The following is a 25,576-nucleotide window of genomic DNA, read 5'->3' on the forward strand; positions in this document are numbered from 1 at the left end:
GTCCCCCCCCCTCTTCTCATCTCAACAAAGGGTTTACAAAAGGACTATGGAGGCAAAAGGAGGCGCAAAGAGTGCCCACAACAGTTGTGCAGATGGTCCACGCACATAAATAAACACATCTTTAAAAAAAATATAAAAAATCCAAACTAAAAGCCAAAGTAAAATATAGGAAGTAAAATAAGGTCTAACAGTTAGCGCCTAACAATGCTGTTTTCATAAAGTTAGAACAATCAATATCCTTGAGACATCACATGAGATTGCTCCGAAAATCAATATATTTCTCAGAATTATGCAGTTACTCTGCTGGGACCATCTTTACATAGAAAAGCTAATTTACCTTGTACATTTCTATTGTGCCAGGAATTTATATTTCTTTAATTGGACAGCCAGGATGCAAAAACGCATGTTAAACTTATATAATTTTCAATAACAGACAGAGTTGCTAGTGTTATTTAAAGGGTCAAACCAACCCAATTATATTTATATTATAGTTATTGGTAGATACAGTAGAGCTGAAGGGTTTCATATATCTCTTGGAGACTCTGTAGGTGAGATCTCTGAGCTTGATTTTCAGGATCTTCTCTCTCCGTTATATTTTTATTTGCACTTTGTAGGTTGAAGTTTGTAAACACCTTGTCACACTTCCCTGTGTGATGATCCGGCGCCGGGTTTTACCTCCTGTCTGAGCTGCTTGGCTTCCTGCCAATCGACTCTGAACCTCTCCATTAAAAGTCCAGCTCACTTGTTCTGTGCCGTTCGAGCAACGTGTCTTTAGACCCAGTCGGACTTCCTGTTTATCTCTTGCCTCTGTAATCCCTGCGGTTGCCCACCACCTACCTTGTTTCCTGTGAGTCTGGATTCCCTCTTCCTCACAGCGAGATCCTGTACGTCCTGCATTGGATTGATCATCAGCTTCTTCAAGTGAGTCCTTGCACCTGTGCCTACTTGTGTGGCTGTGTATATGCTTCAACCCTGTCTGCTAATGCATCCAGCACCTCGGTGCTGCAACTAACCTTTATGTCTCTGTTGGCATGCTAGAGGGCCACAACCTGGAAGGTGTCCAGCAGCCAATCATCCTCACCATTAGAGGCTCTGTCGAACACCTGGCCCTTCTTAGAACCTGTGCCTCTAGTGCGTCCCTGTTAACGCACACACACCTACTTCCTGTGTTTTCACCCCAGACACCATTTTTTGCACGCTACTTTTTGTCATTTTGTGTGCCCCGGTCGCAGACCGTGACAGTGTGCCCCGGTCGCAGACCCTGACACACCTGATCATCATCTATCTATATGGCCAAATGTATATGTGCTTCTCTTCAAACGATTGAGTTCAAGTACTTTGACATTTTAAACAATCTTCCAACCTTGTGGCAAGAGTTTGGGGAAAAGCCCTTTTCTGTCCCAGTGTGACTGGCAACATGGTTTGATAAGCTTAGTCTGGAGGAACTTGAGTGTCTTGCACAAAGCCCTGACCTCAAACCTATTGAACACCTTTGTGATGAATTGGAATTAATTCTGAACCAGGTCTTCTTGTCCAATATCAGCTTCTGACCTCACAAATTCACTTTTGGTTGAAGACATGCTCAAAAATCTTGAGCAAAGCCTTCCAAGAAGAGTGAAGGCTGTTGGGGAAACTTCATATTAAAAAGGAGAACTATGTGGTCAGGGCTTTTCCCCATAGTTCTCCTAAGGGTCACGGGAGAACACAAATTAGCGTCCTCCCGTGACCCAAAGCTCGCGGTATACTGAGACGCCCCAGCCGGGATGGATCCCGACAATACTGTCTGGATCCACCCAGCTGCGGGATTGACAGCTGGCTCTGCCTATCCAGAGGCAGAGCCAGTTATGCCCGCCCCCTCCCCCGTCCGTTTAGCCAGTCAGCGCTGAGGGATCAGTCACGGCTCTCTGCAGGGATAGATCGAGAAGTGAGCGAGCGACGGTATGTGTTCGCTCACTTCCTGATCTACTGAGCCGACCTGTGACAGTTTCATTGTCACAGGTCGGCTCAGATTATGAGGCTGAGTGAAAATCACTCGCCTCATAATTCTCCTTTAATGCCCACAGTTTTGTAATGGGACGTCCAACAAGCATAAGTGTGATGGTCAGGTGCCCACAAAGCTTTGGCCATATAAAAGTATTTAGTATTATTTGAAATGCAACTGGGGTAGGAACACCTGAGGTAATTGGGAACACCCAAAACTTAAAGTCGACCGGTATTGAGCAAGAAAAAAGACATGCAGATCTTGCCTCTAGAGACCCTCATTGCATCCCAGTGAACCTCTGTGCACTTTTAGTGACTCCTGAGCTCACAGTGAGCCCCGGTGTGTCTACAGGGACTCCTGCACCCAAGAGACTCTTGCACCCTTGTGCATTTGAGTGACTCCAGTGTACCCTCTGCCTTCACAGCACCCTGAGACCTCAGAGTTCCTGTTCTCCATGTGGCCAGCCAGTTACCGCAGAATATCCAGTGTATCTCACTCAGCTAGTGTCTTCCTGGGCTGTCGAGGGTTGCAACCTGGGAACTGTACTGCAGAAAAGCCCAAAAGCCAGGGTGCTCTGGCTCCTTAGATCTGGAACTTCTCAGGTCTCACATCAGACACCAAAGATTTGTCACCATCCAGTGTCATTCCATGTCTCCTCAGCATCCACTGTGAATCCAGGTTTCCTTCGCATCCGGTGTCACTCCATGTCTCCTCAGCATCCATTGTCACTCTGTGTTTCCCCAGCATCCACTGTTGGTTTGTATCTCCTGCGCATTCCATGTTCCTTCATGTCCCCAGAGTCTCCTGTGTCTCCAGAGATCTTAGAGCCCCTGGTGTCCTGGCCACCTCTGGGTAACCATGATTGTGCTCACCTGTGTCTATTGCACCCTGTGTCTCTATGCGATTTGAGTCTGAGCTTCATATACTGAGCCTTGTAAGCAAAAGGCTTTGTTTTTTACAAATGTAGCCAAGGATATCCGTGAAACCATGTAACAGGGTGCCTACAACTCTATCTGTTGGCTTGAAAGCATAAATATGAATATTTACAAGTCACACTTTTTAAAGATCAATTTCTGAGTCTTCAACATAAATAAACCTAAAAGGAAAAAATACTAAAGATCCCTTACAAGGTGATCATACAAGGACAAAATATTAGGCAGATTTAGATTTAGTCAAATGGGCATAAAGTACACATCCTATGGTCCCCCCATAAAACGGTTTGTGTCTTTGGGAGAGTAGAGGTAACAAATTGAGCGTAGAGGTCAAACAATTGTGTCAGTTTGTTGTTTGGCAACATTTGTGTTGGCACAGATTGGTAGCAGATCCTAGAAAACTTTATGCCAAATGACAATTCTCTTACCTAAAATGTGTTAAGTGTCTCTGAATATCAAGGTCTAGGATTGGAGTCGGTCTAGAGGAGCCCAGGGGTGATCTGTCTTGACTTAGAAGGTCTTGAAATTCTTTGCAGATTTGCCTAAAAGACAAAAACCAAAACCAATAATAATAATAATAATAATCATTATTATTATTATTATTATACAGGAGTTATATAGTGCCACCAGTTTGTGCAGAACTTTATAAAATAAAGGGAGAGAGTACAGTAATACATTTCATGGCAATGGGGTTCTGAAAGCCCAGCTCGGGAAGGCTTACAATCTAAAGGAATATCATTCTAAAGTAATTATTTATATAGTTTTTCTTGCCAACAATACATTTGTTACAAAGTAAAACCTTTATGGTCAGGCTCCAGGGATAAAACCATAGGGGCAATTTTGAAGACCCCTTAATTGCCTTTGAGTCATCTTTGACCCAGCTCTCTCTCATACCAAGTGTCGGGAACATCTCTAAGTCCTGTCACTTGCAGCTGCATATTTCCAATTTGTGCTTCTTCTTGGCATAGAAGACCCCTTAATTTCATTGCTCTAGGGTCGCCCTTGACTCGGCTCTCTTGTTTATCAGTGAGGGAAATTCCTTGTGGTCAGCAGGGTCCCGACAACTAGTGTCCCCATTGAAAGACAACCCAACAGCCCAAAATTTGGGATCTGGGATAACAATCACCAGGACAAATAGAGGGTGAATCTCGCTAATGGGACACACACACACAGCAATTCAAACCTGCCAAGGGGTCTAATTTCTCTTTACTCCATCTAAAAGTAAAACAAAAAAGGTTTTGGCTTCAGGTTCACTTTAATAATGACCCCCGTCTGTACTGTGCTGGCAGATTTCATCATCAGTTGTAGGCTATATTTGAGCACTAAGTAGTAAAGTCTATCACCAGCACACCAAAAGTAAAATCTTCAACGAGCCATGCCTGATGAAGGGACCCCGAGTGGCCCTGAAACGTTGCTTTGTGATGAGATGTGTGTACATCAATAAAATGACCACTCGTTGAAGATTTTACTTTGGTGTGCTGGTGACCCAGATAGCAAGCAATTGAGCTGCAAGTTTGAAAATGACTTGCTAAACTATTGCAGACTTGCCAAGCTTCACAATTTTGTTGCACAATTACAGCAAGTCTGCATTGCAAGTCTCCAGATCAACGTGCTTTGCAAAAGTGCTGTACACTCGCAGAGCTCTTGCTAAGACGTGCAGGACTCTTGCTGTAGACTTGTCAAGCAAATTTGCTACAAATTCAAAATGTGTCAACTAGAACTTGTGCTGCGAGTGTTCTGCAAGTCTACAACTTGCCGGGAGTGTGTGCAGCAAGTTAACAAAAATTACAATTTAACCCTGACACAAGTTTGTGGTAAGTTATCCTTGCTATCTGGGGATATACTTTACTACTTGGACTTGAAGTGGCGCCATCCACTATCACTGCAGCACCCACTTTAAAAAGTGACATACTAGTAAGTGCGGTGGGAACCTCTTTGGAACTTATTTGAACACTGTCTGTCCTAACAAAGGGATAAGACCTAGAAGCATTGTATGTTAATGAAACTCACCCCCCTATAGTGCCCCGGTTTGACCCCCGTCTGTCCCCAACTTTGTCTTTGGGACAGAACCACTGGAGCAGACTGCAAGCTACACTGAACAATTTCAAAGAAACAACTAAAAGCTAAGAAATCTATTTTTAAAAATAATTTTTAGCTATGCTGTGTGAATGGGAACTCATACCAAAAATATGGGGGGGTTTCTCAAATTTGACTGCAAAAGTGGAAATACACTTTAAAAGGAGAACTATGGGGTTAGGGCTTTTCCCCATAGTTCTCCTTAGGGTAACGGGAGGACACAAACTAGCGTCCTCCCGTCACCCTAAGCTCGGTATACCGCGAGCTACAGCTCACGGTATACTGAGACGCCGCAGCTGAAGCGGAACCCCACAATTATGTCTGGATCCGCCCAGCTGCGTGACTGACAGCTGGCTCTGCCTATCTAGAGGCAGATCCAGCTGTACCCGCCCCCTCCCACGTCCGTTCCGCCACTCAGACAGAGGGGGGAATCCAGTCCCTCCCCTGTCACGGCAGAGAGCCGTGACAGGATTGAGAAGTGAGCGAACGCCGGTATGTGTTCGCTCACTTCCCGATCTACTGAGCCGACCTGTGACAGTCTCATCTGTCACAGGTCGGCTAGAACTATGAGGTGAGTGAAAAGCACCCCCCCCTCATAGTTCTCCTTTAAGCTTGAAGTATTTTTGGCCATATGCTGGCCAACGGTATCGCCCAATCTATAGGGATGCCAAGATGTATCCTCTCTTCTTCACTCCTTTACTGCCACTGATTATATCTAAAGAGCCAACCACTCAGCCAATAGAGGACGTTGGCCTGTCTATTTACAAGACCAAAAGAGGTAACTATCTGCTTTTAACATTTATATTAATATTTATGAATACAGTGTATCATGTATAACATCATAGGAACACAATGCATAACAGTTACCACAATAAAACACAATGTATAATATATAACATATAGCATCATATGAATACAATGTATACTGGAAATTCAAATGTGGAAATTCACTTTAAATATGGTTTTTTTTCCTAAACAAAAGGAAATTCACTAATTATTTTGTGTGTAATTCATACATTTTATATTGATTATTTGCCTGCAGTTCATCTTTATGAAGGAGCTGTATCTTCACCTTGACAAAGAGGCCTTGATACGTTAATTCATTGGATTTCAGCCCCTGGAGTTATTTATGAGAATGAACCATGCAATGCTGTCAGTGACCGCCATTAAACGCAATCTCGCTCTACGTCAAGCTCCATGGTCGTGCGGATCGGCACGGGACTCATGAGAAACCAGTGAAGTACCTCACCCCTGTAGCCCCAACAATAAATCACCAGCCTGGATATAAGACGATGCTTGTTCTATTAGAATGCAACAAAAGTATTTTCTTTAACTGGCACATACATGTTATCTGTGTAGCATAATCTAATGTGTCGATGCGCAGAAGGTGAAGCTTAGTACGGCTGGGTAGGAAATTTTGAATACATGTTTTTCTTTTACACCACTTTAACCCTTTCGCTGCCAGCCACCGCTCTCCACATTTATTCTTAGATGACCAGACCCTTTTTTATTACCTTTTTTTTTAAATAACGCTTCTCTAATTTTTACTTACAGCTCTGAATGTTTTTAAATGACCCCCCAAACCATATATTTTCTGAAAGAGCAGGACCGATAGAATAAAAATAAAATAAAAATCGGGGTTGTTAATTTTGTACACCCTGCGACAGGTGAACAAATGTTCGTCATACCCATATTTACAATACAAATACACTAAAATCATTATTAGTACACAAACAGAACATGACTTACAAACATCCTACTACATCTAACAGGGTTATTCACAAAGCTGCGGAAGGCAGCCGAGTGAATAACCCAGCCAAAGTGAAGTGAGCCGAACGCTGTTCGGCTATTCACTTTAGCCTTGTACGGCTGATTTTAGCCGCACATCGGCTGCCTTTGGTCAGCCAAACTTGCTCTGCATCTTCGGCTGAGCTGAAGCACAGGTGGACTTTGACTCAGCCGATCCAACATCTGGATCGGCTGAGCCGAAGCTCCGGCAGCTCACTCACTGCCGTTCTCCCCTATTCTCGTAGGGGCCGGGCAGCAGTAAGTGAAGGGGCATTCGGCTCGGCTATTCTACTCTGTACCTCCGTGGTACCGAGCAGAATAGAAAATAAGTGGAATAAAATAAAACGTTGAAAAATCATTTTTAAATGTAGAAAAATGTAAAAATAATTAAAATAGTTTAAAGAAAAGAAATTAAAAAGCAAACAAAAAAAAACACTGACATAGATGCCGGCAAAAAAAAAAGACAATTGGGTGGAGCTAGCAGTGACAGCCATTTGCAAGGCGAAAGGCCGGCCTTCTGCAGGCCCTTCGGCCCGCTATGGCTGTCAGTTCAGCACAAACGAAGGCATATGCTTCGGCTCAGCTGAGCCGCTTGGCAAAGGCACAGCAAGGGCAGAGGCGGCCGAAGAGAGTCGAAGGATCAGCCGAAGCTATGGTTGTATCCTTCGACTCAATAGTGAATAACCCTCTAAAAGATTAAATTGCATCGAGTTAACAAATAAATATTTGCACTTTTTTGTATTTTTCCATGAAAATTGAAGGCACACAAAACTATGAATAAGCAACTTATGCAAAAAAATCTAGAGGTTGGCTTCACACCAGTACGTTGTGCAAGTGTCCAATCTGCCTGTACGCTGTGTTGAGGTGCATTGCGATAAAATGATGCAGCCAAACATAGTATTGCATTGCAGCATGTCACAAGTTGAATGAATGTAATTTAATTTAATGTAATTTAAAAAAAGTTTATATGAAAAATTAAGTACTGAGGTTCTTTTTAACAACACATGGCAGTGTATGAGCGCAATGGCTGTGATCAGCAGCTATTCAGCCACTGATCACGGCTATTCATTAAGCAGCAGAGTCTAGGGCACCCTTCTGCTATAAGTTCAGCGTTGCTGAAGTGATGGTGAGCTTAGAGCCTAAGGGGATGCAACCCACGTACTGTAAAGGTTACTGGGCTGGCCTGTTGCAAGCACCAATGTCACCAATGGGAAGAAGTCTGTTCCACCATAACTCTTACATCATTTGGCAGTGACAGGGTTAAATAAGACCTATCCATTACATTACAACAGTTTAATTAAAAATAAAATAGGCTTTTTATTATTAAAATAGCACTTCCTGAGTTCTAAGCAAGTGACTCTGCCCAGATAGAGTCTTCCAAGGTCTGCCCAGGAGGAGTATTGTAGGATATTCATGTTATCAGTCTGCTGCAAGCAGTAGGAAGCATTTCCTTAGTCTTTCTTCACTTGGTGATCCCTTTTTCTTCTTTGACAGAGAGCAATGGGAGCTAATCTGTGTGGAATTGTGCTGGATTTTTACACTGGTGGGTCCGAGGGTGAGATGCAGCAGGGTGACTGGAGGTGTCAGACTGCGATGGAGTTTTACATAGCTTGTCACAGATTGAGGGACAACAGACACAGAAAAGGTTGAACTTGATGGACCTGTGTCTTTATTCAACCTGAATACTATGTAACAGCTTGGAGTGTGTTTGTGTGTGGAGGGGAGGGGAGAGATTTGTGAGACCCTGAAGGATATTAACGTTGACAGTTTGCAGCGTATAATATTATATACTGTATGCAAAGTTAATATCGCAGATGCCGCCCCCCCTCCCCCCCCCCGATAAGGTCTTCTCATATATGGTCCAGATAGCAGCAGAGAGCACAAACATTGTAAGGATTGGATGACCATTGTGGGTGATTCTGGACTCATACACAAATGTATTCTTTTTTTAACAACAGTCTACATACAACATGGAACCTTTTTCTTACTTTGTGGCAAGGATCATCTTTTTCCTCGCCGTTTGCTCTTTCTGTTCCATGTGCTGTCTGGCCAAGTGCTCTCCTACGGCCTTTGCTGGAAACTCTGTTTCACAGGTATACCCAAAATCTCTGGCCAAATGCAACGCCTCTCCTGTAAAAAGAACACAAATAATCAGCGCCCAAACAAGACATGAATGTGGGAGATTTAGCATTCAGATCGGTTTTTATTTGGATTCTTTATCACAAATATTTTATTTACTTTAAAATGTAACAAAAATCTCTAAATGACAAAAATGTTACAAATTATCATGTACCGTTAGCTATATCTTCATATCTATGTGTGCAATTTCTGGACTACTCGGAGGCTGCCAGATGTGTATATGCTAAAAAATGCACCTATGGCGTCCCGCTCTGGCTGGCATCCCACTAAGCTCCTGGCAACCAGGGACGTCCCTGGTTGCCCGGAGCTCAGTGGGATGCTGGCCAGAGCTAAAAAAAAGTTAGCTGACTTTGGAGAACATTCGCTGACCAACATAGTGTCACCCCTTCAAGTGGCTCCCAGGACATGTGCCAAATGTGCCATGCCTAGGATATGTCACTGGTGGTTGCCCCAATTGCATTTGCATATGTGCACATGTGCAAGCTGGCATGCTCCAGAGGTCCTTTGTTACTTGACCTTGATCTCTATTTGCTCCTTGGGTTCTGAGATTATCTTTCGCTTCCTGTCCTGGTGACAAAACAGGAAGTGAGAGAATATCTCTCCAAAGTGAAGGGGAAGCCCCATTTTAGACAGCTGTCCTTATGACAACTGAAAGTGTGCTTATGACAACTGAAACATTTTGTTTTTTTTTGTCACTTCCGGTCCCAGTGACATCGGTCACCATGACCTGTAGAGTGACTAATTCTTCCCATTGGTGACACAGAACACAATACAAACCCAAATTGTGTGCTAAACAACCAAAGAAAAGTCATCCCTGATAGAGAACTCATTAACAATCTTACTCTTAAATAAAGAGTTATTATTGCAGTGTTACCTTAAAGCCCCCCCTCATCAGTAAGATACAGTTTTGTTTTTTTAAATAAAGCTTTTCACTTTTCATTACAGACTTTGTTTTATACCCAGTGGTGTCATCAATGGGCCTATGTGCTTTTCTGTGCAATGCAGGCAGATCATGGCTGTTGGAGGGGCAGGCTAGGGTGCTGTACATAGCTTCCTGGAATCATCACAACACCATTCCTCAGCACTGCTCTCAAGAGCTCTCAGCCATGATGCAAGCACTGGGCTGGCTTTTGGAAAAAGTTTTGCAAACATCAAATTGCCTTTATGAGTGGATGCCAGCCTGAAGGAGTGGACGTTCCTAGGCAGGCTGCGTTTGCATGAAGACCGCTCTAGGTAATCCCCACGTGTGGCTCATATTCTTTCATTGTGATATTGAGGTTAATATGCTAAAGCAGCAGAGGTTGTCTATATAGCAAAGTGAATGTTTGCTTTTCAAATGAAATGATAGTAAATAAGCCGGACCTGTGCTGACTTTAAATACCCATTCATGTGCAAAAAGACAGATGAACGTGGTCAACAAAACTATATCTTATTCACTAAGCTCTGTGAACATTCAGTTTTTAAAGTGAAGAGTCTCTATTTATTTAGTAAATCCTTGTGTAGCATTACAGCAAGGAAGTAAGGCCTGTGCCTGAAATAATCAATTATGGCTGCCCTGAGGCATGTACACTATCTAGCCAAAGGTTTATGGACATCTGACCATCACACCCTTTTAAAACCATGGGCATAAATATGGTGTTGGTCCTCTCCTTGCAATTTAAAGGAGAACTATGAGGTGAGTGATTTTCACTCATCCTCATAGTTCTAGCCGACCTGTGACAATGAGACTGTCACAGGTCGGCTCAGTAGATCGGGAGTGAGCGAACACATACCGGCGCTCTCTCACTTCTCGATCCAGTCACTGTAGAGAGCCGTGACAGGGGAGGGGCTGGATTCCCCCCTCCCCTGTCCGATCCTCCAGCGTTGACTGGCGGAACGGACGGGGGAGGGGCGGGTACAACTGGCTCTGCCTCTAAATAGGCAGAGCCAGCTGTCAATCATGCAGCTGGGTAGATCCAGACATAATTGTCAGGATCCGTTTCAGCTGCGGCGTCTCAGTATACCGCAATCTGTAGCTCGCGGTATACTAAGCTTTGGGTGACGGGAGGACGCTAGTTTGTGTCCTCCCGTTACCCTTAGGAGAACTATGGGGAAAAGTCCTAACCCCATAGTTCTCCTTTAAACTATCTCCGCTGTTTTGAGAAGGCTTTCCTCAAGATTCTGGGAGTGTGCCTGTAGGAATTTGTGCCCATTCAGCCAAAAGAGCATTTGTGAGGTCAGGTACTGATGTTGGATGGGAAGACCTGGCTCACAATTGCAATCCATTTCATCCCAAAGGGTTGAGGTCAGGGCTCTGTGCAGGACACAAGTTCCTCCACACCAAACTCATCATCAAGCCATGACTTTATGGATCTGGCTTTGTACACAGGGGACAGTCATGACGGAACAGAAAAGGGTCTTCACCAAACTGTCACCACAAGGTCAGAAGTCCACAATTGTCTAAAATCTATGTGTATGATATAGCAGTAAACAATTGAACTTAATAATGTGAAGCGTTGCTCGCATACGTTTGGCTTTATAATACTTTGTACATAAAAACACAGTTTTTGAAACATAAACGCATCTTGAAAAGACCATTTCTACCAAGCTGGTCTCTTTTACACATCTGAAAGCAACATTGATAGGACTCTACATTCTCTTTAACAAACCACCAAGCCGTCAGAGCCACAACAAAGACTAACTCTGAAATATACTGGGCAATTTAAGCGCGCAGCAAACAAAGAAAACACCTGAATCAAAATAAACATTTCAGGGTTTTTGGCCAAGAAAACATGAGACAACTGCATTGTACGAAGAGGAGTTATTAGAAGTGTATTTGAAAGATCTCTTTAGGGCCTCAGAAGAAAGCCCTTGCTCGATTTGATCAGCACATCCAAACATTCAAGGGAATAAAGGAAAGTGGATTGTAATACCCGTTATGTGAGGCTCTGCTTTCATCTGCCTCTGACTGAAAGCACAACTCCAATCCAGGTGCTTTATCCTCTCGTACGCTGTGTGACTTCATCTAAAATGATCAAAGACAAGCGAGCTCTCTCCCTCACATGTAGAGGTTCTGAACAACTGGAAGGATTCACACTTGTCTGAAGATTACTGGACAGTGTCTTAAAAAGTTAATCCAGGTAACAATGGTGGAATCAGGCACTTACCTTCTACCAAGGATGTCAGCAGGGTTACATTTGCAGCTTTCCTTCTGCCAGCAGGTAAATTAAGACCCAGCCTGTCCAGCTTCTCTCTCAGGCAACGACCTCCATTTTTGGACTTTGCCCTGCAGAGGAAGAAAAAAACCAATTTGGATGAAATTAAATCTCCGTTTGCCAAGAGACAGAGTTCCTGTCTGAATCTCAATTTACAAATAATGGAGGTTGGAGGCCAAACTCCCGTTCCAGCATACAACTTTATTGATACAGTGATCAGACTATGGCCGTTTGGGTTCCTTACACTGAGAATAAGTGTACCCATTGGAAGATTTCCTGTCACTTCTTGTTCTGGTAGCTTTACACGTGTAGAAACTGGCACAAGAAAGTGATATCTTGATCTATACACTTCATTTCCACATGGCATAACACAGCGGACAAAGAATTGTTGACATGTTTCAGTCTTTGCAACGGGCCTTTGCTGAGGCCCATTGCAAGGGCTAAAACATATCAGCGGTCCGCTGTTTAATGCTATGTGGATATAAAGTATATATCAGGATATCACTTTGGCGTGCAGGGTTCTGAACGTGTGCAGTTGACTGATGTCCGGCAGAGCCCTTTACCCAAGCACTGTGGTTTCCAATTGAGGATTCAGCTCGGTGACGGTAAAGCAACTCTCTTTTTGCCTGATTTGTTCCTGTAACAACTCAAAAATTTTGGAATTCCCATCATTTTCTATCTCATTGACAATGGCCACAAGGACCAGTAGAGAGGGTGAATCTACCCAGAGAAAACAGACAGCTTGACTGCTGCAACACTTCTATATCACATAGACTAATAAGTCCCAGAACTCATTGCCAACAGTCACACTTACTAGTCTTTAAACAACCCCGATGAAGCAACCCATCAAACATCCCTAAAAATGTATTGGCCGTAACATCCTGTGTCATCCTGACTAAAGATCAATATATTTAGACTATTTGGACTCTAAAACAATTGGCGTGGTACTCACTTTCTGTTTCTAAACGTTTGGCAATAAAAAACTAATAAGAGTTCTAAGCCTTGCCTGCTCTGTTAAAAGCCTAAAAAAATTCTGATTATACAAACGCTTAAACTGACACTAAACTCAGGAGTTAAATCTTACAAATACATTCAAGTCCCTTAACTATTTTCAAAAATGTATCTTATTTGTTTATCACTCGCATGTAGATCCTCCAATCATCTCTGAATAGGTGCTGACACCATCCTTGCTTTTGGAGGGGGGCTACTTTTGTTCCCCATGGTCCCTGTGTGTGTTGTAAAGTAGTCACCGCTCCAAGCTCATTCCCATGATGGACTACAACCTCAATACAAATTGATAAACTAAACGTGAGATTGTAGTCCATCAAAAGACAAATATAAATATAGATTGTTTACAATATATTTTTTTTTTTGTACTAGGGCTAAAATAATGAGCAAATAGCAAAGTTACAAAACTAACTTAGTGAAGGCAACAATTTGTGGGGGCTGAAATGATAACCCACAATCCATTATAATTCAACAAACAGTAGAAGTAACACAGTGGGATGGGACACATGTGTGAAAAGGTACTTGATCTGCAATTTTATCATGAAAGGCCCCTAACAACTCGAAGAGATACTTTTTCACCCCTCTGACAACCAAGAGCTATCATAGTGGAGACACTCTTCCCAACACATCCTAATTGTTAAATGACCAGAATATAGCTGCACATATCTACATTCAACAAGTATTCACAAAAGGAGTATTACTAGCCATGTGTAAGGAACCAAAGTGGTTTTGCTAACGGCATGACCAACACCAACCAAAGCCCTGATCTCAATATTGGGCTAGTTGCTGACAATTGAAATCACATGCTGGCATTTTGTTTATCTCTTCAGAAGTCCAAAAGTGAGATTACCCCAATGATATACTTAAAGACGGTCTTAAAGAAGCTATATTTTTTATCTTCTATGGTTAGCCGGAGACCGATTTTGCCTCTGCCTTCCACTCCCTGGAAGAACCCACACAATGTTTGCAGGAAGTCTTGGAACCATCTTGCACCTACTGACAGACAATCTAGGAGTACTGTGAGTGGAAGGCGATCACTGCTCCAGCTGTAACATACAGCAATAACAGGTACTTCTACACAATTTATTCAAGCAAAATACTGACATTTTATGGGATAGTACAAAACAATGGTGTAGTTCAAACCAAGCCTGGTTCTTAGTCACAGATAGTGACAACTTAAACTTGTCACAGCCTATTGGTGTGAACAGTCACAGATACAACAGAAAGCTTTTCGCCTTGTTGCATTGATCAACACAGCCCAATACATGTGGTATGAGGAAGAGGGGATATTCCTCACTGCTGGAAAGATATCTACCTGTTGAGTCTACAGGATCTAGAAAAGAAGAGGATATAGACCCTGTGCATTTTCAGATGATGATTGGGTATCTTGGTTTGGGTTGTTTTCTTGCCCTCATCAGATGTGGTACATCCCACAACTACATTTTTGGAGTTAAAATGAATACACTGCAAATGTATCTCCTAACAACATCACCTATATGTACAGCCTACAGTGACTATGGGTAATAATAATCATAAAAATAATAAAATAAATATGGCATTCCAGATATGCCTTACTGGGTGATAAAGCAAGGGCATGTGTTGTAAAGTAGTCACCGCTCCAAGCTCATTCCCATGATGGACTACAACCTCAATACAAATTGATAAACTAAACGTGAGATTGTAGTCCATCAAAAGACAAATATAAATATAGATTGTTTACAATATATTTTTTTTTTTGTACTAGGGCTAAAATAATGAGCAAATAGCAAAGTTACAAAACTAACTTAGTGAAGGCAACAATTTGTGGGGGCTGAAATGATAACCCACAATCCATTATAATTCAACAAACAGTAGAAGTAACACAGTGGGATGGGACACATGTGTGAAAAGGTACTTGATCTGCAATTTTATCATGAAAGGCCCCTAACAACTCGAAGAGATACTTTTTCACCCCTCTGACAACCAAGAGCTATCATAGTGGAGACACTCTTCCCAACACATCCTAATTGTTAAATGACCAGAATATAGCTGCACATATCTACATTCAACAAGTATTCACAAAAGGAGTATTACTAGCCATGTGTAAGGAACCAAAGTGGTTTTGCTAACGGCATGACCAACACCAACCAAAGCCCTGATCTCAATATTGGGCTAGTTGCTGACAATTGAAATCACATGCTGGCATTTTGTTTATCTCTTCAGAAGTCCAAAAGTGAGATTACCCCAATGATATACTTAAAGACGGTCTTAAAGAAGCTATATTTTTTATCTTCTATGGTTAGCCGGAGACCGATTTTGCCTCTGCCTTCCACTCCCTGGAAGAACCCACACAATGTTTGCAGGAAGTCTTGGAACCATCTTGCACCTACTGACAGACAATCTAGGAGTACTGTGAGTGGAAGGCGATCACTGCTCCAGCTGTAACATACAGCAATAACAGGTACTTCTACACAATTTATTCAAGCAAAATACTGACATTTTATGGGATAGTACAAAACAATGGTGTAGTTCAAACCAAGCCTGGTTCTTAGTCACAGATAGTGACAACTTAAACTTGTCACAGCCTATTGGTGTGAACAGTCACAGATACAACAGAAAGCTTTTCGCCTTGTTGCATTGATCAACACAGCCCAATACATGTGGTATGAGGAAGAGGGGATATTCCTCACTGCTGGAAAGATATCTACCTGTTGAGTCTACAGGATCTAGAAAAGAAGAGGATATAGACCCTGTGCATTTTCAGATGATGATTGGGTATCTTGGTTTGGGTTGTTTTCTTGCCCTCATCAGATGTGGTACATCCCACAACTACATTTTTGGAGTTAAAATGAATACACTGCAAATGTATCTCCTAACAACATCACCTATATGTACAGCCTACAGTGACTATGGGTAATAATAATCATAAAAATAATAAAATAAATATGGCATTCCAGATATGCCTTACTGGGTGATAAAGCAAGGGCTAGAGATAGGGCCAACCATTCCCTAGTTTTTAGAACAAGGGAACATAGCCCAGTCACATCTGGTGGAATGACAGGCTTATAGACTTAAACCTGGTTGCACCACGGAGACTTGGAGATGGAGCAGACTTAGCTGGAGCTAATTAAAAAAGATTGCTGACCCCCGTTAGATGGGCACTGAGGAACTGGGTTTTTTCTCAGAAAAATTGATTTTGCTGGGCAGGCTTGCAGCGATAACTACAAGTGACTCCTTTACAGAGACACGTTTAGTTGATAAAATACCGACAGGTATAAAATGCATAAACCCAGAGATGCAGCAGCTTCAGTATTCAGTATTCTCTACTGTGCTGGAACGCCTATGTCCTGATCAGAGAAACTGCCATCACTTCTGGGGAATAGCCCCCTCCAATTATTCCTGTTGGCCCATCACTATAATAGACTTCCCCTCTAGTCAATAGGAATATGTAGAAGGAGGAAGGGGAGGTAGACAAACTTCAGAACTATGATCGGACAACCCAGAATTCAGCTCTGCTGCTGCTGGTATATTCACCTCTGGTGTACATGATTTTATTTAATGTTACTGTTTCTTCCATCATCACAGTTCTGTGCAATTTATTACCGAGTAGGACCAGTGGGTCATGGTAAATAAATGGTAAAAAGAGGTACTGTTGCCTTGCCCATGAAAGGCTAGCTGGTAGCGTCTCTGGAAATTACATCAAACCCTCTCATACCTCAGGTAAGGTGGGTATATGGGGTTCGGGGGCTTTTCAGAAACATTGCCACCTTGTCCAACTTCATTTTTATTAGTCACAGTGGAGGAAGATTGAAACTGTTTGATATTGTGGTCATTGGAGTGATCACACTCTATGTCCTGGAGACCACACCTTAAGTATGGGGGTTTCAGTCTCAAAACACAGACAACAAAAACAACCTGTCAAGGTTCTAACCCGTCCCTACACTAAAGTGTCATTTTTTTTTGTCTTCCCCCATTGAGGAGATTTCTCATCACTTCCTCTTTTGGTAGCCACATAGGAAGTGAGGGATAGAGACAGTAACTAAAACCTGACCATGGTTCTGACCTTTGCAGAACCAAAATAGGCTGGACATATGAAATACAAGATACAAAGCAAATTAACATCTAGATAATGATCATATTTTACCTTCGCAATATTCCGCCCAGCAGAGACGCATTGAGGCATTCCGGTGGAGACAATCGCCTTTTCACCTCCGCAATGGTGACCTTGTATTTAGATGTGGAACTTAGTAATGAGAGCCGACCAGGAACAGAACAGAAGAGATCTGTGGGGTTTACTACGCAGGTGCCACCTAGAGAAAACCAGAAGGAGAGTCTTATAAGGCAATAAATAAAATCGTTACATACAGAAATGTTACCCAAGTACTATATAAATAAAACAGCACTTAGGAAAATTGATTTTTAGGCTTTGTGTCAAGATGGATAGAAGAAACCTATCTGCCATCAAATTGCAAACACAATAATCATAGCTATGTTTAAGGCCTCTATTAAGTCTAGTTTTTTGCCTTGAACAAATACAGACACTCTAAATTGGATCCAGAACACTATTGTTAATGACGAAGGGCTGATGGAAGCCTTGGTTGTGCACTGATGTGCCATGGACCTGCATTGGTGGAAGGTGGTAGAGCACTCTGTTTGTCTTGTCAGCCTAGCTTTCATAAATGAGGCCCAGAGTAACCAGGAACATGCAGGAGTGGGCTGGTTTCAGCATGCCTTCTCTCTGCAGATCTCAGAAATCCCAAACACTGCATCAGATGATCAGATAATTCCAAAGTCGGGATTTTATACTCAGGGTGACATCTGACATCATGTTTTTCAGTTTTGCATACAATCAGTTTGCAGACTGACTTCAGAACTTTTGTTAACCTTTGCAGTGGTTTGTGTAAGTTTAGAAGATAAATTGGTCAAAACATTTTTTTTGGGGGAAGAAAAAAATGTGGTTATGTAAATGTTCTGCACAAGTATTTCTGACACACAAGTCCGAGGACAGGGGTGATGGAGAATAAATTAGTGCTTGGTGAAGGTTATGAGACAGATGATAGATAGTTGGATGGAGAAAATAAGACGTAAAACAAAAATCCCGATCCAGCTTAATTCTGATGGCTCTGCTTCTACTGCACAATGTACTTGCTAAATTTATTGAATGATCATAGACAGTAGCCTATCATAGACAGTAGCCTATCCCTCCTCAACCTAACCACTCAACCATCACATTCTCAAACAATTCATCCCACACAGCTACCTCCTCATGTATCATTTCCCCCTCCTCTTGCAGATTGTAAACCCTCAGGGGCGGGGCCCTCCTTACCATCCTGTCTTGAATTGTATTGCAATTGTAATGTCTTCCTTACATTGTAAAGCGCTGCGCAAACTGTTGGCGCTATATAAATACTATGTAATAATAATACTATTAAATTAATAGAAAAAATGATAGATAGATACATAATAGATAATTGATCAATAGATAGATGGATAGACAGATAGATACATAATAGATAAATAATAGATAGATAGATAATTGATCGATAGATAAATAGATAGACACATAATAGATAAATAATTGATCAATAGATAAATAGATAGATACACAATAGATCGATAGATAAGGAGGTAGATAGATGATAGATAGATAATTGATCAATAGATAGATACATAATAGATGATAGATAATTGATCAATAGATAGATAGATAGATGATAGATAGATAGATAGATACATAATAGATAGATGATAGATAGATAATTGATAGATAGATAGATAGACAGACAGACAGACAGACAGACAGACAGACAGACAGATAGATAGATAGATAGATAGATAGATAGATAGATAGATAGAAGGTTTTGTACAACATATTGGCCTGTATAGTTTATCAGCCTGTAGTAGATTTATATTGGGGCCTCCCTAATGCCTTATGACAAGTGAAATTTAAATTATCCGCAGTCTGTATCTTTTGAGTCTCTGGCTGACTTTGAGGCTGACTGTACACTATATATTTTTAATGTACATGAATGACAATTGCTCTCTGAAATAAGTCATGAACAAGCCCACAAAAGGATCCTGCTGCTAACAACAATCATATCGCTGAGGGCTACGTCTTTGCTTCAGCCCAACGCTGCCTGTACTCCTGGAGAAATGTATTATTTACACTCACATCTATGGAGAAATATGCTTCCTCCTTCCCATCAGGCTTTTCATGCCGCCTGTTACATTGTAATAAAGGGGGCGCAGACTGGGGTGCTAAACTACATTACTAGGGGCACCCCAATCCGAGGTCATTGGATGGGGTTGATGGCAATCTGCGGGGAATTTATTAACACACATACATTTTTCTTTCAGGATCTGGTAGATTAACAGAAACCCAAAAAGGACCTCACCACAGGACTTTGAGGTTGCGGAGTCAGAAAGTTTAAACTGTAACAATAATTTATCTTATTTTGTCTGGTATGTATACTATCAAAAGTGTTTGGTTATCTCTTTCATAACCGAAAAAAATGCGTATAGATCCTGCCAGAAATCCAGTGCTGTCCAACATCACATGTACTTTGTAGAGCTATCTCAAGCATTGTCATCAGCCCTGGGCCAGGGCCGGATTTCCCACAAGGCCAACCAAGGCCCGGCCTGGGGGCAGCAGGGGTGTGGAATTCTCTCCCGATGCCGGGACATGCAGTTCAGGGCACCGGGCGGCTAGTTGTTTTCTACATTTAGCCCTGCATGCAAAGCTAAAGGTACAGCGGGGAAGCCACCGCTTATTTTGTACAAGTGATCTCGGCGATGTCGCCGAGATCACTTGTAGCCCTTGTCCTGGACAATTCAGAACAGAGGATATCTCACTCTATAGGAGACAGGCGGGATGTTCTGTGGTTCTAACACAATTCCTGTTCTAGCGTGACAAAGTGCTCCTTCATGGATGTAGTACAGTGAACGAACGTCGTCCTTAGAACAGGATGTGAATGATTTTTGCCAGATGTTTCACAGGGGTTAAAATAAATGGGATAAATAACTGAAGTAAGAAAACGAATGCAGTGACCACATCTAAGGACGGGTAAGCTGTAATACATCACATTCTTGTTCTTGGGTTTAGATACACTTTAAGTAATAGATACACTTTAAATAACACCGGTCATTCGCTAAGCAAATTTATAAAGACGTCAGTTTTTAATTCCTTTCTCAGGCTTTATGCAGTTCTGAAAATGGTTCGGACACCCAGATATTTATCCAAAGAGTATCAAAAAGAAACAATGAAATACAACCATTAAGAAAAACTCTAAGGTACACTTAGTAATAATGGCCATTGTGAGGACTTCAGATCAATTGGGCTCTGCAGATCAGAAAACAATTGTTATCCATGTGCCATCATAATGATCCACTGAGGCGGGTTCCGGAGCGCTGCTTAGAAATGCAGACATGCAACCCAATGCACCACAGGTCAGACACTCAACACAGCATGGTGCATATAGTTGAACAAAGTGTCATTTTGTAAAACTTTAATAAAGTTTTTGAAAACAGGAAACAGAGCAATGCGTTGCAACAATGTATCACACTCTCCTATACAACGGACACCAGCACCATTTTAGTGTGCACGCTGCTGTTCTCAACATTTAGGTTGGAATACATTTTTCTTGAAAGGATTCCGCCATTGCCAGTAGGGTAAGGTTTAAGATATGAGGGTAAAAGTAGTCACCGCTCCAAACTCGCTCCCGGGATGAACTACAATCTCCTGTTTAGTTTCCTAATTTGCAATGAAGTTGTAGTCCATCACAGGAGTGAGCTTGGAGCGGTGGCTACTTTACAACACACACAGGGACCATGGGGAACACAAGTAGCCCCCCTCCAGAAGGAAGGACAGTGTCAGCACCAATTCAGAGATGATTGGAGGATCTACAGCCGAGTGATACACAAATAAGAAACATTGTTGTTCAGAGTTAAGGGACTTGAATGTATTTGTAAGATTTAACTCCTGAGTTTAGTGTCACTTTAAGGTTAGCAGGAAGGAAACAGGAAGTGTCGGGAAGTGCCAGGGTAAGATTTATGTCAAGCTGGCCATTGCAAACTATGGGCCGGCTTAACATGGATCACACTCTCTGTGAACAGGTACACATTTACATTGATATTTTGACTGCATATCTGTTATTCCTTTTTTTCCCCACAGCTTTATAAAAAAATAACTCCACCCACCAAATGTCACCTATAGCTAAAATAACTATTTTAAGTGGACTGTCTCTTTAATTATGAATTATATGGTTATGTTGATCTCGCCATACTCAAAGCAATTTGATTATTGGCATTCAAATGGTCAGACCCATGTACAATCCCTTCTTCTCCTGACATTGATGTCCACTGGTGGATGTGTGATGGATAATCCTTCATTACTTTCTTCTAGACTACAAGGCATAGTATCAGGTGAGGTAAGAATTAGATAAAACCTTCCAATGCATCAAACTGCAATGGAAACCTGGATCTTGTTGTCTAGCTGTTTCATTTCTATGCCTTACACCAGGGGTGCCCATTAGGTAGATGGTGATCTACCAGTAGCTCTCAACGCTGATGCTGGTAGATCACAAAGGGTACCATTTTGGTATATTTATTTAGCTGTGCACACATGATTCCCTATTAGCCTGAGTCTGCTGAGCCAAGTTCCCCGACACCTTTCTGGTGTATTCTGGTGGTTGAAGTGCTATGTATTACATCAAAGAATATTAGTTTACACGGCCTGTTGCAAAATACAGCAAGGTGAGCCAGGAGAGAGAGCGGGGAGAGACAGCCAGGGGAGAGAGCAAAGAGAGACAACGAGGAGAGAGAGAGAGAGAGAGAAAGAGAGGAAAGACAGCCAGGAGGATGAGCGAGGAGAGAGAGCGAGGGAGGTTTTTTTTTGCGTTGGTAGATTTCATGTAGCTTGTTGTTTGAAAAGTAGATCTTAACACAAAAATTGTGGGCACCCCTTCCTTAGACAGTGTGATTGTTTACAATGACCTCCCCATCATGGTAATGGTCAATAGCAACTGAAAAGTCAATGGCAAAAAGAGATTTTTTTAACCTCTTGCCGTCCGCCCGTTAAGAAAAAACGGACGGACGGCTGACTCCTATCTGCGGGTTGCCGTCGCCAGACGGCATTTTTTTTCTGCTCGCGCGCGCCCCCTAGCGCGCGCGCACGGGCAGGAAAGACCCGCTTGTTACTACAGCCATTAACGGCTGTTTCACATACAACCCATCAGCGGCTCTATAGCCGCCCGATCAGTTGTATGGCGTGAATTTCGGAGGGCCCCCCCGCGCGCGATCGCGGGTGCCGCCATCTCCCCCCTCCTGACCCCTTACCTTTAATCCCGGGATCCGCTGCCCCATCCGCGGCCCGGGACCGGCTCGGGAGGGCGTCAGGAGGAGGAGGGAGGGAGATCAGCTCCTTGCTGTTCTCCCTCCGTAGTGTGAATGCAGAAGTGATGTGTATTACATCACTTCCGCATTCACCTGTCAGTCATCTGGCTCCTATGCCAGATAGAAGAAGCTGATGAAGCAAATCTGTGCTTCATCAGCTTCTTTTGGGGTCTCCAGGTGACATTAGGGGTCTAGAGACCCCTAATGTCTCCATAAAGAGGACCTGTCAGTGTACCTGTGCTATTATATAGGGGGATGGTATCCCCCTATATAATAGCAATAACAATAAGTGTAAAAAAAAAATCTATATAAATAAAAAAAGTTAAAAAAAATAAAAGTCACAAACAAAAAAAGTTTAAAAAAATAACAGGTCACAAATAAAAAAAAGTAAACCCCCCCACAATGTTTAAGTCCCCCCACCTTCGTTTACGCACATTTAAACGTAAATATGCGTCGCATGCGCCAGCACGCGAAAATGACAATTGCGCTACACATGTTACATATCGCCGCGAACGTCGCAGTGAAAGCAATCATTTTAGGGCCATCAATCACTGATAACACTAAACTGATGAGCGGTAAAAGCTTTTAATGCGTCGCCTATGGCCAACTTTGGGTAATTTAGTTTTTTTGAGGTTTCGCGCGCGTGCGCAATTTTAAGTCTTGACATGTTTGGTGTCTCTTTACCCGACTAGACCCCGTCTTTTATATTTTACCAAAAAATTGGGAAATTATAAATGTTTTAGAATTTAATATAGGGGAAACTGTTTTTTTTTTTTTAAATCTGTAATTTTTCCTTAATATATAAAAAAATAAAAACCCCAGTGGTGAATAAATACCACCAAAAGAAAGCTCTATCTGTCCCCAAAAAAGGGTATAAAATTCATTTCAGTACAGCGCTGCATGACGGAATAAATGTCAGTCAAAGTACCGCAGCGCTGAATACTGAAAAATGGCCTGGATGGGAAGGGGGTTTAACACCGCAGATGTCAACTGGTTAAACAACCCCCCTCCAAAAAAAAAGCTACTGAAGGCAACATTCATTCATATGTAACATGGTTGAACCATGTGGAATTGGGTTGATTTACAAAAGGGGTATATGATGTTCCCACTAAAATCTCACTTTGCTTAATAAATAAGGATAAGGTCACTTTAAATACTCAAGAGCAAGAGAAAAAACTGATCTTTGCTTGCTTGTTATTGGATGACTGAACTGAGCACAGTGCCACCTTAGTGTCAGGAAGCCAGAACCAGCCTGTGTGGCCAAAGATCTGTGCATGCGCCTTCACATGTGCATGTGAGTGGGCACAGTTTGGCTCACAGAATTGTGCTCGGTCGAGTGCCTCTGCTCAGGTCTGTGCACGTACATCCCGAAGTGTGTGCGGACATGTGGCACCAAACGGGTCATTTGAGGCTATGATATCCTATACTAGAGTGATCGACAGCCTTCTGTGTCCCTAGATCCTGTGTCCTGATTGTGTCCCTGCTTGTTTGACCTTCCATCTACTATTCTATGTTCCTGTGACCTTGGCCTGCTCCTTGACGCGCTTCTGCCTGCTGCATTGTACCTCACTGCCGGCCCTGACTTGTTCCTCAGTACGTTCCGGTCTGATACCGCTCTGCCGGCTGTTGATGACCCGGCTAGTCTGACTACCCCTCTTCTGGAACTCTGCCTTCTGTGCGTTCCACAGCTGTGCCCGATTCCAGCCCAAGACTCATCGGCAACGCAGAGACTGACCCTTTTTGCCAAGGTTACATCTTCTGGCACTCTTGCCACTACTGTGTCCCTGCTCACCTGTTCTACCATGCAGGGGCTCTGGGCTTAGAGCTGCAAAGGGAGACCACCCTCATCAACTCAGACTCCACCAGGTACATGACACTTAACTACTAAGATAAGTAACACACCAATTTGCAAAAAGAATACAGACTTTTAAAAGTTACCCCAATGCACAAAGAAATGACTAAGACAAGTAAGCAAACATATACATTACAAAGTATACATTCCTAACCCCTTCAGTAAGTCAATCCCAATGTGTCACAGCCATAGACCTCAGATGGCAGTCAGGCACCTGAGTTGTGTGCCTACCAAACAGACTCCACCAGGTATATGACACTTAGCCACTAAGATAATCATACATCAACCCCTTCAGTAAGTCAATCCCAATGTGTCACAGCCATAGACCTCACATGATGGTCAGGAACAAAGGCGTGGTCTAACCATTGAGTTGTGTGCCTACCAAACAGACTCCACCAGGTCCCTAAGATGACAGTCAGGCATGAAGGCGTGGTCTAACCATTGACTTGTGTGCCTACCAAACAGGCTTCACCGGGTACATGACACTTAGCCCCCAAGATAAGTAAACATATAGGTTACAAAGTATACATTCTCAACCACTTTAGCAATTCAACCCCAATGTGTCACAGCAATGGACCTCAGATGACAGTCAGGCATGAAGGCGTGGTCTGTCCATTGTAGTTGTGTGCCTACCAAACAGACTCCACCAGGTACCTCAGATGACAGTCAGTCATGAAGGCGTGGTCTGACCATTGATTTGCGTGCCTACAAACACACCAGACTCCACCAGGTGCATGACACTTAGCCCCGAAGATAACTAAACATATACATTAAAAAGTATACATTCTCAACCCCTTTAGTAAGTCAACACTAATGTGTTACAGCGATGGACCTCAGATGACAGTCAGGCATGAAGGCGTGGTCTGGCCATCTGAGCTGTGTGCCTACGAAGCACATGAAACCATATGAAGAAACGCCTAAGCCATAAGGCGTGTGGTTGGGAGTAGTTCCGGTTCCTCTGCCGGTTTGCGTACCATTGCCGGGCTGGAAGAGAGTTTTAATCAAATAAGATCTGACATTCCTATCTAGAAATAAAACGCCTCGCCATTCGTATGTCAGTCACCTCTAAGCGATTTGACAAACTCAAGATCTTTTAAAACGAAAAGGAGTTCAGATCATATTAATTCCCCAAAAATGTTTTGATTCAAAGTAGTTTGTATTTTATGTTGCCAAGGGCAATCGGAGGAAGAAAAAAAAAAAAAAATATCTCTGTTGCCGTTAGTCTTGTCCTCTCGTC

General features: G+C 42.5%; 1 protein-coding gene across 1 annotated transcript in view; it reads right to left on the bottom strand.

Annotated features, from left to right (window-relative positions):
• Positions 1–25,576, bottom strand: part of TFAP2D (transcription factor AP-2 delta) — a 41,702-nt gene that overhangs the window by 5,552 nt on the left and 10,574 nt on the right. The window contains exons 4-7 of the mRNA XM_018567443.1: positions 17,242–17,407; positions 12,063–12,181; positions 8,766–8,907; positions 3,342–3,455 (exon numbers count right to left, since the gene is read on the bottom strand). Coding sequence (XP_018422945.1) covers positions 3,342–3,455; positions 8,766–8,907; positions 12,063–12,181; positions 17,242–17,407 — 541 coding nt within the window. The remainder of the gene's footprint in view (positions 1–3,341; positions 3,456–8,765; positions 8,908–12,062; positions 12,182–17,241; positions 17,408–25,576) is intronic.

Source organism: Nanorana parkeri, unplaced genomic scaffold (genome assembly GCF_000935625.1).
Source record: "Nanorana parkeri isolate BGI_ZX_2015 unplaced genomic scaffold, ASM93562v1 scaffold1049, whole genome shotgun sequence".
Classification (NCBI taxonomy): Eukaryota; Metazoa; Chordata; class Amphibia; order Anura; family Dicroglossidae; genus Nanorana; species Nanorana parkeri.